The sequence below is a fragment of the Podarcis erhardii genome, assembly GCF_964252035.2.
Source record: "Podarcis erhardii genome assembly, chromosome: 5".
Taxonomy (NCBI): Eukaryota; Metazoa; Chordata; class Lepidosauria; order Squamata; family Lacertidae; genus Podarcis; species Podarcis erhardii.
Window position 1 is genome coordinate 61,775,944 of NC_138509.1, and position 13,379 is coordinate 61,789,322.

Below are 13,379 nucleotides of genomic sequence, written 5' to 3' on the forward strand. Positions count from 1 at the left end.
AAGGGAAGAGTCATTGTTGCTGGCTAGTACTTTCTCATGCACAGAGGTCACTACTCAGGGCACCCTCTTCTCTCACACCACATATAAATTATGATAGCAGGATCTTCACTCAGACAAGAACCCTCAAAACTTACTTGTTTTTATCCAGGTCACTTGCAGTTGCAGCCAGCTGGTCTGTGGTCACTCCATTTCATATCTTAAATAATTTAATAACAGCAGCAACCACCACTGCCTTTCAACGGTTATACAAGGATACTTTTTTGCTAATGGACCTGGGTGAAAATACTCTGGTAAAATGCTGCTTTTTCTTATTATTCCTCCCACTCCCAAGTTTTTTTTAAAGAGTAACTGCTAGTCAAACAACGTAATATTTCTCTTAACTTCAAGGCCCTGTGTCCCTCCTCTCATTTATATGTTGGTTATTTCAATAACCATAAAAATTCCCTTGTGGGATCAAACAAAAGTCCATTTAATTAGTTTGGTTTTAAATCACAGGTGGATGCTTTTGGACATTCACAAATCTGGCATGGCCTTTTCCTGTTCTCCAGAGTATCTGGTAATCAGAGATATTATCGGTTTGTACACTTAAGTTCAAAATAGCTGTCATGGCTATTTAATCAGGGCCAGCCACACCATTGGGCAGGGGGATGCTACTTCCTCCAGTGGTAGATGTGGGGGAGAGCACGGTGTTGAGGGTACAGTTGTAGGTGCCCAGTTCCATCTGGAATACTATTTCATCTGAAGAAACAGCAACAGAATGCGGAATAGACAATGCCAATCACCATCTGTCACTATGACAGAACCTGCTCACCTTCTTCTTCAGCTCCACACTGATGGCATTGGCCTCCTTCAAGAAAATGGCATTGCCCCACAGCTGGTCCCGAAGAGATGTAAACTGGTACCATTTCCACTTCCTGAAGGCCCAGAGCGCCTGCTCAAACTCTCGCTCTGTCCATTGTACTGGTGAGATAAACACTCCACATGGTCACTCTCTTCAAAGAGCAAGTCCTTGCTGACACCCCTTGATTATAGCTCACATTATCTTCTCCTCAAACAAACTGTCTACTGCAGGCTTCCTCAGACTCGGCCCTCCAGATATTTTTTGAGACTACAATTCCCATCATCCCTGACCAGTGGTCCTGCAAGCCAGGGATCATGGGAGTTGTAGGCCAAAAACATCTGGAGGGCTGAGTTTGAGGAAGCCTGGTCTACTGGCAGATGGGCAGAACAAAATCCTGGGTGCAATGGCCTTCAGACAGATCCCCCAATCTCTTTTAATACCTTGGGATACATTCTAGTATGCCGAGCTTGAAAAAATATACTCTAAGGACTGGTTTCAGCGAACCACATCCCCTAGCTAGTTAACTTCCCAGCAGCCCCCCTACAAAGGCCCCAAAGGGAACAAGAAGACATTATTGCAATGTGGTTGCTCAGCTTGTTTGCATGAGCCCAACTGCCATTTATTTTCATACCTACCTGAACCTCTAGTTCTGGAGCAGCTAGCACTGTACCCCACTTATGTTGTGAACTATAACTCCCATCATCTCTGACTACTGGTTGTGCAGGCTGAGGCTGATGGGACTTGTAGGGTGGAATTCAACATTGCGCTGATGGAACCATCTCCCCTCTCCTCCCCCTGTACACTGTTCTGGGGTTCTGCTAACTGTCCAGAGTGGATTTTAGAGGAAGGGGGAAATGGGGAGAGGAAAGAGGGGAAAACCCCATTGTACTTCCACTAGAGCACCAGATTGGCTGAATTCGGTGCCAAATCACCTGGAGAGCACTGGATTGGAGAAGAGTGTTCTAGCTCATATTTGATTTCCTGCGTCTGCTCTGACTAAACTTGCTTCTGACTGAATTTTTTTTACAAACACAGCTTGTTACATTATGCAATCACAGTCATTCAACAACATGACAAAACAGCAATCCTAACAGAGTAGTCCACTAAACAATGCAGTATTTATATTTATTTAGTTCTTGGAACTGGGTACAGCCAGACTGTAGCAGACCCCTGTCCTGGACAGCCACTTCTAATCAGTGTACTGTAGACATTATTCAGCTTGATGAGCCAAAGGCCTGAGTCAGTATAAGCAGCTTATCTGGAATGTATATGCCACATAATCAGGCTTCTATGTATGGGAATAGAGACCTAATACCAGTGCTTTTTTCCTTTTTTTTTTTAAAAAAAGGTGCCAGTACTCCCAATGAAGTTGTTACAGCAAGTGCCACACTTTTTAACAAGAAGAAGAGGTGCCGGTACTTTGTACCTTTGAGAACCCCCTGAAAAAAAGCACCGCCTAATCCTTTTCAATATATTTCTTCCATATAGTGAGTGAGCAGTTCAAAATAACAATATTTTGTTTGCATTTTATATTAGAATATAAGTAGCTGAATACAACTCACTGAATGATAGGTTTAATAGCTCTTTCTTTTCAATGAATTATTACCTTCATCCTCAGGTTCCTCCTCTTCCTCATTAGCCTCAGGATAATACCTTGAGTCCATCTGCTTCTGTAAAGCCTCCAGTTTACTCTCATAATCCTAAAAGAGCAAACAGATGAGCAGTTAATAATCCTATTGCCTGAGTTTTGATATTATGTGCTGAGTCCAGGTAAAACCAAGAAATTATTCCATTCCCGGATCAATACTTTCCATTTCCTTAGTAATCACCATTTCAGTTTAGTGGATTGTGAATTTTCCTGAGATACAGAATTATAAGAAACCATACCTACATAGATTATTCATAATCTTAAACAATGTGGGACATTAGATGGGGACTATTATGTGGAGTTCTTGACCTTTTACAAATGTGATTATATAAGAATCTGGCTTGCTGGGAAATGCAAATCCTAGTCATTATTTCTCTTGCACTTTAGGTGGTATAGCGCAGGGGTGGGCAGATAGATTTTATGTAGATAAAGCAGGGGTGTCTGACTTCCAACTGTTTGATAATGGAAACAACAAAATGACCCCCCCCCTCTAAATTATACTGTAGAAATGGGGGGCGGGGGGCAGGGCGGCACACACACAGACCGGGAATGGGTGTGTGTGAAAACTGTGAGCTCAATTCTCTCTAGTACTCAAAACAAATTCCTGAGCTCAGAATTCTTTAATTTAAGTAAACATTTTTTGCACTTGGCTCCAGTTGCTGCTTCTCAGGACACTACTAAAACACATACACACAGTAGATCCTGCAAGCCTAAAGTCTGCCCTGTGCTATATAGTGTCACATCCTGGAAATGATTGTGTCCCCTACCAATTACAGTGCAACTTGTCTGCTTTATGCTACTCTCGTAACATGTGCAAAAAGCAACCTGTTTATTACTTACAAGTCTTTGTTGCTCCAGAAGGTAATTGGCTTCTTCTCTTTCCTTCCGGTACTGATCTTCCAGTTCCTGAAGCCTACAGAGAAAAAGGAATGACAGAATGACCATGCAGTACTGAAAATTGCAGAGAACCATTACATTTCCTATTCCCCTGCCATGTTACCTTCTCCATATCCAACCCCTGCCCCCTCTTGTGTGTGTAAGTGTGAAGTTGCCTTATACTGACTTAGACCATTGGCAGCTAGTCCAGTATTGTCTCCTCTGACTTCAGGATTTTCTGGCAAAGGCCTTTCCTATCAGCTGCCAACTGGAGATGCAGGCATTGATTCTGGGACCTTCTCTACATTCTCTGCATGCAATGCATGTACTCTGTTACTGAGCTACCACCCTCTGAATTATGCAGCCCTGTCAATGAGCTCTTCTGCATTCTTCCTTCCACTCACCTCTGTTCCATCTCCTGCTTCATGTCAATGCCTTGTTTCTCCAACAGCTCTCTTTGGGCAAAAGCCCAGTCCACTGGTTCAGCTGGGGTCTCTGCACATGGAGTTCGCTCCCGCTCCTGGCGTGCCTGCTCAGGGTGGTTAAATCGAAATACATGGCTCTTTCCCATGATTATGCGATTTCCTGTGCAGAGAGGGGAGCATATTTACTAGAGGGGTAGAAATAGGATGGGATTCCAGTAACTGATCAACACATTGCTAAGATGATGAAATTATGTCCAACTGCAAAGCTTCTGTCCCATGTCCGATACAACTCACCTGTCCCTAATGACTTCAATACAAACCATGATCAACCACCAGCCCATTCGGGACAAAGAGGCCCTCTTTCAGAAAATTATTTCCATGAGCATTATTTTATCAGGGAGAACTTTCCAACCATAAGAACTGTTTGAAAGTGGAAGGGACTCATTCAGAAGGTAGTGGACTCTCCTTCATTGGAGATTTTTAAGCAGAGTTTGGATGGCCACCTGTCATCTCTAATTGAAATTTCTGTATTGCAGGGGGTTGGACTAGATGATGCTCAGGGTCCATTCCAACTGTACAATTCTGTGATTCTATGATGCCACAAGTCTATCCCTCCATGGTAGAGAGCTACCTGATTTTATGGAGTCTCTTACAACACTTTTCTCCTATTCCTGATTCCCTTCTACTGGAGAATGAACCTACCTGATCTTAAGATGCTGGGCTCTGTTACTTTCTTTCCATTGACATAGGTGTCTGCTCCCTCACAAGGTTCTAGAGTCACCACTGCTATGGAAAACGCACAAAGGGAATTGGGAGAGGACAGGGAATAAAACAATGTGTGAGAATTACAGAGAACAACCTTCCCCACAATCTTCTTACAAATACAATCAATAAGCTTACTGAGGGGGAACCAAAACCTCTGCATTAAACCTACATACAGAAAGCAAGGCAATGCCTTCATTCCAAAAAACATTTTTTTGTTAGATATGATACTTTAGACTTGAAGGTATCTGTTCATAATAACACATCAAGATATGGCCCAGAGGCTCCAAAGGAGCTATAGGGATAAGGTTGGACAAAAATATTTGCTGCTTGAGGCAAAGGATAATATTATGCTCATTCCCCCATAACATATACAAATGCAGGCTGGACTAGTGGTTGAATCTTACTTTAACACTCAATGGGACAGTGTCCTCTAATGCTGGGAAGGGGAACCTGTGACTCACAAGAAGATTTTGGACTCCAACTTCCATCAGCCTCAGTCACCATGGCCAATCAATTATTATGTGAGTTGTAGTCCACAGGTGCCCCGTCGTTGCTCTGTAGCAACCAAGGGCAACATATGTGAAAGGCTAGAATTCAGTCTTGTGGCAGGACTGTTGTGATTATTGCTAGAAGCCTGCAGAGGTCAAACTGAGCTGATACAACCGAGAAGCAAAGAGACAGCACTTCCCAATGCAGTTACTTTCCAAAGTGCTCCATTTTGAAAGGCAGGTAGGGAAGAAAGTGGTATTCTGCATACCCACTGGCAGCAATGGAGACAAATGACTTAGAGAAGCTCAGTTCTAACTAGGTAGAAAAGGAAGCCCAAGAATCGTGAGGCTCTCTGTATGGGGGTACCTTCACTGCCAGCCTTGGTGTCACTTCGGAATATGCAGTGCTCTTCTTTGATGAAGTGACCGCTGAGGACAATGTCCTGCCTCCTCTCAGCATCTTCTCGACCAACCCTGTTGGGGCAAAACACAGTTGCTGAGGTTTCCAAAACAGCAAAGCATTTTAGGTGCTTTCTGATTAATAACAGAGCTCCTTGGACCAACCCTATTAGGGTCCCAATGGACAGGAAAGCTAGAAGAATGCCTTTGCAGAAAGCATCACAAACACCCCAAGTCTTGTTTACCTGCAGTAGCTATTGGTTTGCTTCTAGTCACAATTCTAGACACAGGTTATATAGAAAGCCTTAAGCAGGCTGGGCCAAGTCTATCTTAGTGAGCACCGTCTTTCTTATGAACTACTGTGTCCACTAAAACCAACAGATTGGCCTGTTGGGGGATCTCACTTCTGCTCCATATCCATAAGAAGCAGGGCTGTTTTTGTAGTCTTGTTACAGCTCTGAAATGTCCTCTAGGCAATGACTCAGTCCAGATCTAGTAACACAAAAAGTTACTTAAGCATGAGTCCTTTACCAAAATGTGGGTGAGGTTCAAATACACATCCCACTGAAAGCAAATCTAGGCAGTATTTGCATTCAGATGCTTGTGTGATTTACACTCATAATTACTGTTCCAGCAAATTATATGTATATGGACTGCAGAAGCCTGCTTCCATACATGGATCTCCTTAGTCTAGCCTTCCCCAACCAGGCGCCCTCTAGATGTTTTAGGCTACAACTATCATCAGCCTTAACTGGTACATAGTCCAAAGTATCTGGAGGGCATCAGGCTGGAAGGCTGCCTTAGCTGAATGTATGTATGAAAGGAGAACTTGATCTGTGAAATCCTTTTAGCTTTGCCACTTTCTGGCTCCTAAATAGTTGGATTGTTTTGGATAATCCATCCTTTTGTTGTACATTTTTGTCATTGTATTTTTGTATATTTTTTGCTGTTTTCCCTCTTCTTCACTGCTAGATATGCATGCACAGACTTGGAGAGTAACTAAGTGTGTTTTACTACTTTTAGTATTTGTTAATGTTTTGTGCTGTACACTGCCTAGTGGGGGCTTTCTTTAGATGGAAAGGCAATGTAGAGATGTTATAAATAACCATGCACACATACAAAAAGGTACGATGTGCCAAATTCATTCTGTGACATCTCCAGTTGACATTTGAATGTAAAACTGCTGGTGAAAATCACATCAATGTCCATCTTCTCTGTTAATCCTGGCAAAGTTGTAATTGTTACTATCATTATTACCTGGTTATTCCATCCTTAATGTAATACAGAAGGCACTCGGACATGAGTGGGTCCTCATTTAGGTTGACCAGATGTGGTGTCTAAGAGAGACAAGAGAGAGGTAGAGCGGGGGGCGGGGAGAGATTAACACCATTTTCTTTCACAGGCCAAGGCCTAGCCTTGCTCTTCCGACAAGTCTGCCCTTTTTCAGAGTGACCTAAATGTGCCACAGCATTAATAGCCCAAGAAGTTTTGCTGCCCAAGGAAGGCAAATTCCACCCCCCCCCCACCCCACACACATATTCGACATATTCCACATATGTGTGTGGGACTGATGAATCTTACCTGAACACAGGTTGATAGACAGTGCCTGCCACCAAATTTAAGGGGAACAGGCTAGTTCAGCGGGTGCAGGGTAGGCCTGCCGCCACCACCGCCATGCCTCCACCCCCACTGCTCGCCCTTCCCAATCACTTACTGCTTGCCTGTGCTGCTCACCCTTGCCCCCCCTTCCCACTCACCCTCCCACCCAACTCGCCAGCGATCGTCAACAGAGTTGCACCAGAGTGATGAACCAGAAGCCGCTTTGGTGCGACTCTGCTGACAATTGCCAGAGTGAGTGTCTTTTGGTCAGGCACTCATGTCAGAGCGCCAGACCAAAAAAACCAGGACATTCCAGGACAGAAACAGAAGCCGGGACTGACTTTAAAATGGAACAGTTGGCAGGTCTGCTTGTGGCACCTTAAAGACTTAACACATTAAGATTCACTTCATCAGTATGATCCAATGGATGACATATGGGGACTCCTCCAATCACAACGTAGAACCTTTTCAGGCTGAGGGGTGCATGGAAAGTTGTTGGGGGCTATGTCCCAGCATTGGCAGGGGCCAGATCCATACACCCTTTACACACATTCACACACACACCTCCCATGAAAACATAGCCATATTTTAAATTCTCAGTAACTCAGTTCAAGTTGCACCTTCCATTTTCCTCACATTCTTGATTTATAGAGCTTATAAGAAGAGGGAAAGCTCTGCTACCTCCATTTTCTGTCCTGACTGTGCAAAAAGCAGAACGAACTCACTAATCTCTGCAAAATAATTCAATTAACATCAATGTATAACCAAACTGCAAGCCCCACCTTAATTACTCAAGGCCTCAAACTTCAACACGCATTTACATTCCAAAAATATTATGTATGCAGTCACAAAAAACACTGGCACTTTTCATATTTGCAAGGGCCAGAAGTCCACCTCTTTCAGACCCTCCAAGTGTCCCTATTTCCTAGGGACGTCCCTGATTTAGAGAAGCTGTCCCAGTTTCTGATTCAATCCCAGAATGTCCCGCTTTTCCTTATGATGTCCCTATTTTCATTGGAGAAATGTTAGAGGATATGGAGTTATCCAATCCCTTAGCCATCTGAGCCACCTTCCTGTACAGGGAAGGTTTTTTTTAATGTTTAATGTTTTATTATGTTTTTATATGTGTTGGAAGCTCGCAGAGTGGCTGGGGCAACCCAGTAAGATGTGTGGGGTATAAATAGTAAAATTATCATTATGGAATGAGACATCCCTATTTTCATTGAAGAAATGTTGGAGGGTATGCTCTCTAAGGTTTTTTCACTTCTGCTTGAGATTCTTGTATCAGATCTTTTTGCAGAGTAAGGAGCAGCAATTGCACAACATCAAAACTCTCCTCCTGCCCTGCTTTCAAGCATATAGCTACTTGTCTTAGGAAGTTTCTTTCCTTAAATTTCTATGACTCCTCTCCAAAATGGAAATAATGAGCCATTTTATCAAGCATTTTCCCACACAATACAAAGTGATATAAAAAATATTAATAAAAATGTGATTCATCCTACTGAAACAGCATGCTCACATTACCAAGTGTTCAGAAAAAAAGCACATTTTAATTTTAAAGGTCTCACTCTGCCATGTGCAAGGTCCTCATTTTGGGGGTTCAACAGATCAACATTATGTTAGATCAAATGACTTACAGAACATTACTGCCATTGCCATCATGGAATCCCTTCTTGGAAAGATATTAGCATTGCAACTATCACAGCAATCTGAACACCATGCAAAGTGGACCAGATACCATTTACTCATGCAAGGATTGGAATCCCACAAATAGCAAACATGCGTCCAAGCAGTTTTCCACTTGTCCTGTGCTTCAACTCCAGAAAACCTGCTCTTTAACACTAAATTGGGGGGGGGGGGAGAGAGAGAGACTGAAAACTCAACTGCCATTTGTTCCAATTTAGCGCTAAACTATGGGTTTTCCAGGGGGGAAGCAGATGGGCAAATGGAAGTGTGGATGAACCCCAAGTTTCAACAACTGTTCTCAGTATGAAATCATCATCTTCACTGAAAAGCTGTACCTATGCACTTTAAACACTGATCAATCAGTCAGAAGTAAGGCAGTGAAATGATTACAATCAGTTGATTGACAGACCTGCTTATAAGTATGAGCAGTTACTGGAGCAGGCACGCAGATGCAACCGCCATGGCTGAGCTCTGTTCTCCTGCCTCTAAGCAATCAACACCTGAGGCCTCTCTGGAGAGATGAGGCAGTATGATGCAGAGCTCTCTCCACTACTGAATTAGGCACCATGTAACGTAACATACTTTGCTTGTGACATGGGGCAGAGTCATGGGTGAACAAACAAGCTTATTACATCACCCTTTGTAATGATTTCAATTATGTAATTCATAGAAAACATGCTGAATGTTGCTGTGCCTTCCTTCTCCCTGAACTACTTCTAGTCACCGTGTACAGAATTCAGAATGTTTTCTTGGCACCAGACAGTACAAACCAATTGTCTGAAAAGGAATCACACAGATCACTCCAATACAACCCCTTAACAAGACCAACCTTCTTGGGGGAAAACACCCCTACACTCTCCAGGAAAACATCCTGGGGTTTAACTGGGGGTTTAACTGGGCGTGGCTACGTGACAAAGGAAGAAAGAAAAGGAAGAATTCAAATGCGCAATATGTCAAAATAAATCATTATCACAAACATATGAATCAAAGTGTTCTACTATAAACTGTTCTAGTAATCATATGTACATTTTGCTAGAGTGTTGAGTTCCCCACTCCTTGCTACCTTCTGAAATATGTTGTGCTATTGGACCTGTAATAATTTCACACATACCCAGGAGAACAGGGGTTGATAAACTGTATTAGAATCAGGACAAGGCTTCTTTTGGCTCTGCCTGAGCATAACTAATATGATGTAAGAAGACTAGTTCTAGACAGTTGGGTTATAGGGTTGTACAAACACCATTAGTTCTACATCTTGCCTCCCTATGCTGTTGGGTGGGGAAAGTGCTATCAAACAGTCCTCTTTTCGTGTTCACTGTACTGAAGAAAAACACCTTTAACATATCTATGTGTTTTAATAGCAAGAGACTTTGATTTAAAATATCAATCCATGAAGAGAGAATATGCATTCATAGAGTTTTTGGTCCTCCAGCAACTAGAGTGGACTGTTAGTGGGGATTAGACACATGCATAGAAGATGGGTCTATCAATGACTATTAACCATGAAGGCTAAATGGGACCCTCATGTTTGGAGGCAAGATGCCACTGACAACTGGTTGCTGAATATCTGTCATGCTCTCCTTGTGGGCTCCCTTGTGCCATCTTATTGGCCACTGAGTAGATGGATCTCTTCTTATGTTCTTATGAATAAGGGTGTACCCCCAAGACAGGCCTAATTCTGTTTCTTTCAAGCAGCCCAGTGGAAACAGAAACAAGCTGCTGCTGGATCTTCTAATAGAAATTTAATATGGGCTATTGCTAGATGAGTACTAATTGTGTAGCAGCAGCAGCAGCAGCAGACCATTCAGAAAGGGGGAAAACATTCATTCAAAATGCTAATGAAAACATCTATGCATCACCAAAGTCTCAGGTGGAGTTTTGTCTCTATATTTAATTGATATATATATATATATTTCGCCATTAGCAGATATCAAAATGCAATTGAGCACAGTGGAAGAGGCAGAAAAAGAATCCTACCTTTTTAGGTGAAAATACTCCCAGTGTACCACCATCTTCTCTCATAGCCACTCCCATTTCTGCAAGCAAAGCTTCCCTGGAAAACACCAAAGGATGCAACTAGAACTTAAACAACTCTGCCAAGGCCTGGATCTTGTAGCATTCAGAAAGAGACTGCACCATGCTCTCTAAACAAAATTGATGGTAACAGACGTAAATCATTAAAATGCTGGTCTTGGGGAAGTATTGATGTTGGGGAAGGATAAACAGGGGTGAGTGGAATAGTAGCAAAGGTAAGTGTTAACAGCAGGCTCTGAGGCACAGAAAGAGTCATGCTTTTAGAGGAAACATGTGATGAAATGAAAGATGAGCCCTTTTCACTGGGCTTTCTACTGAACTTGATGGGGCGGGGAGAGATTTCTTGCACTCCAACATGCACCATGCGTTTTTCAAAAAGTAACATATGAAATGGTTCTTCCTGGTCCAATAATTCTCAGCCTCTCAGGATCTCTAGTTATCATAAATGGGGAGTCTATGAGCTGAAACAGCCTCCATGTGGCAATTGCTCCTCATGATGACTTTAACAAGTGGCTCTCTGCCAATACATGGAGTGTTTCTCTGTTATACTGAGGCCATACTGCGATGAAACAAAATGTCAAACCACAAAGACTCAGGTGTGAACTTTTTATATGAATATACCACACCAGACGGATAGCTTGACTCCTACCTCTCCATACGAATTGCTTCTGTCCTGCGCAGCTTTTCTTCCCATGTTTCATTCAGCTCAGCAATGATCTTCTCAGTTTCCTGCAATGGGAAAGTTGAACATAAAAAATCGAACTAGGAATATATTGCCTGCAATGCATTATGTAGAGCTTATCAACCTTTCTCTAGGACAGGGATGGTAAATCTGTGGCCCTCCAGTTTTGCTGAACTAAAACTCCCATCATCCCCAATCAATGGCCATGCTGGCTGGGGTTGATGGGAGCTGGAGTCCAAGAACTTCTGGAGGGCTTCAGATTCCCTGTCCAGGATGCAACAATCAGAACAACTTTATTCCACGACTGGAATATGCACAGTGCACATTCACTTTTGACCTGATCATAGTTAAGAGGTGGCTTCAGATTCTTTCCAACATTATCTGAACAAGGTTATAATATTTAAAGGCAACACTGGAGACTAACAATTTTTGTCTCTGCTATGGTCTCTTTCTACCAAGTTTCCCACCATCAATAGCCCTGTAGTACAAATATGGCATGCATGATCTTGGCTCTTACCTTCAGTCTCTCAATGGCTTCTTCACTACCTGGAGCAAACATGATGCGTTCGTGGAGACTGGAGACCGAAGCAGCTCGGCTGGACAAGGCTGAGAGTGAGGAGGACGGGCTCATTCCTACCAAGGCATTGGTCACTGTGGAGAGATTGTCATGGCGTTGACTCATATCTGCCACTCTACGATTATCATTATTGTTCTCAAAGTCGGACATGTCTAAGGGGTTCGGGAGGGGAGAAAGAAGAGGGAAAGACACAAAGACAAGAAGGAAGGAAAAGATAGAGAAAAGAAATGCAGTTGGGAAATAGCAACATGATGCAATGAGGAGAAAGGTAGAAATTCAACGAAGAGATACACAGACAATAATGTGGGTATAGGTGCCAGGGCAGGAGCCTAACATCAGCTTATCTTAAGTCTCACTTTGCTCATGCCTGTGCCTTGGGGGAAATGGACAGCTTACTGAAGATCTTGTCTACAACCACTGTGAACCCCTTCTCCTCTAGCAACATAGGCAGGGGATAGAAAAATTCCTGGATAACATGTCCATTAAGGCCATGCAGGAGAAGATTTCAGGACAGATGGGATCTGGAGTTTAACAAAATCTGGAAGGTCATGGGATCCCTACCCCTGCAACACATGTTCTAGATATGTAATATAGACATCTGCTCTCAGATAAAGGTTGGATCTTTGGCTGGTGTCAAATGCTCCAAAGCTTCCTGTCATTCCACATCTGTTGCATCATTACTATTGATAAAAACCAGAAAAGGCCCCAAAATGAAGAGCATAGAATAAATAAACTTTTTGGGTCTAAAAGGAAAATTCAAACACTGTTGATACAGGTAAAATTAGTATCAGCGTTTTTTACATCCAAGGGTATTGCATGTTAACAACACATTAGTTTTATGAGGTTCATGTCCAAACTAAAACAAATAAATGTTTCCAGCAAAAGTTTAGTGTTTTAAGAGTTAGTGTTAGCATAATATTAATGAGCCCAAGAGCTTGAATTTAGAACCAAGTGTTCAACTTTCCATCTGTTTGTGAAGGTCAGAATGGAAGTGTTGCTTGAAAAAGCAGGACCATAGACACGGCATCTTCCCTATATGGCTCAAAATAGTCATTGAGTATCAGCCATTTCAGTCAAAACTCAAAGAAAAAAGGGAAAGTAGGAGGTTAGCTGTTGGGAATTCTCAAGGCATTTCTTGTTCATTCATCTAAATCAGGATAAGATGGCTGCTGTTTCAGTTTTTTTGGCATCATCTAAGATTAGGACAAAAGCTGTGCACATTCAGAGACTCTGAAATGAGTGACCTTCCTGCTCAAAGAAGTCCCCTTCTAATTTTTACCTTTTTACTGCATTTTAACAAGGAATAGGAAACTGAAAGAGTCCAGGGCGTGCATCTTTGTAATGCCAAAAAGGCCAAAC

At 42.6% G+C, this 13,379-nt stretch overlaps 1 protein-coding gene across 22 annotated transcripts in view; it reads right to left on the reverse strand.

Annotated features, from left to right (window-relative positions):
* The window catches only part of KIF1A (kinesin family member 1A), a 119,407-nt gene that overhangs the window by 49,564 nt on the left and 56,464 nt on the right, over positions 1-13,379 (reverse strand). For 12 of the 22 annotated variants that reach the window (XM_081864580.1, XM_081864579.1, XM_081864594.1 and 9 more), the window contains 10 exons: positions 11,961-12,094; positions 11,411-11,490; positions 10,705-10,780; positions 6,700-6,779; positions 5,411-5,517; positions 4,493-4,573; positions 3,770-3,950; positions 3,330-3,402; positions 2,448-2,541; positions 812-960 (listed from right to left, as the gene is read on the reverse strand). In XM_081864580.1, coding sequence (XP_081720706.1) covers positions 812-960; positions 2,448-2,541; positions 3,330-3,402; positions 3,770-3,950; positions 4,493-4,573; positions 5,411-5,517; positions 6,700-6,779; positions 10,705-10,780; positions 11,411-11,490; positions 11,961-12,094 — 1,055 coding nt within the window. Of the gene's footprint in view, positions 1-811; positions 961-2,447; positions 2,542-3,329; positions 3,403-3,769; positions 3,951-4,492; positions 4,574-5,410; positions 5,518-6,699; positions 6,780-10,704; positions 10,781-11,410; positions 11,491-11,960; positions 12,173-13,379 lie in introns of all 22 variants that reach the window. The other 10 variants (XM_081864591.1, XM_081864589.1, XM_081864585.1 and 7 more) reach the window with 1 other exon arrangement.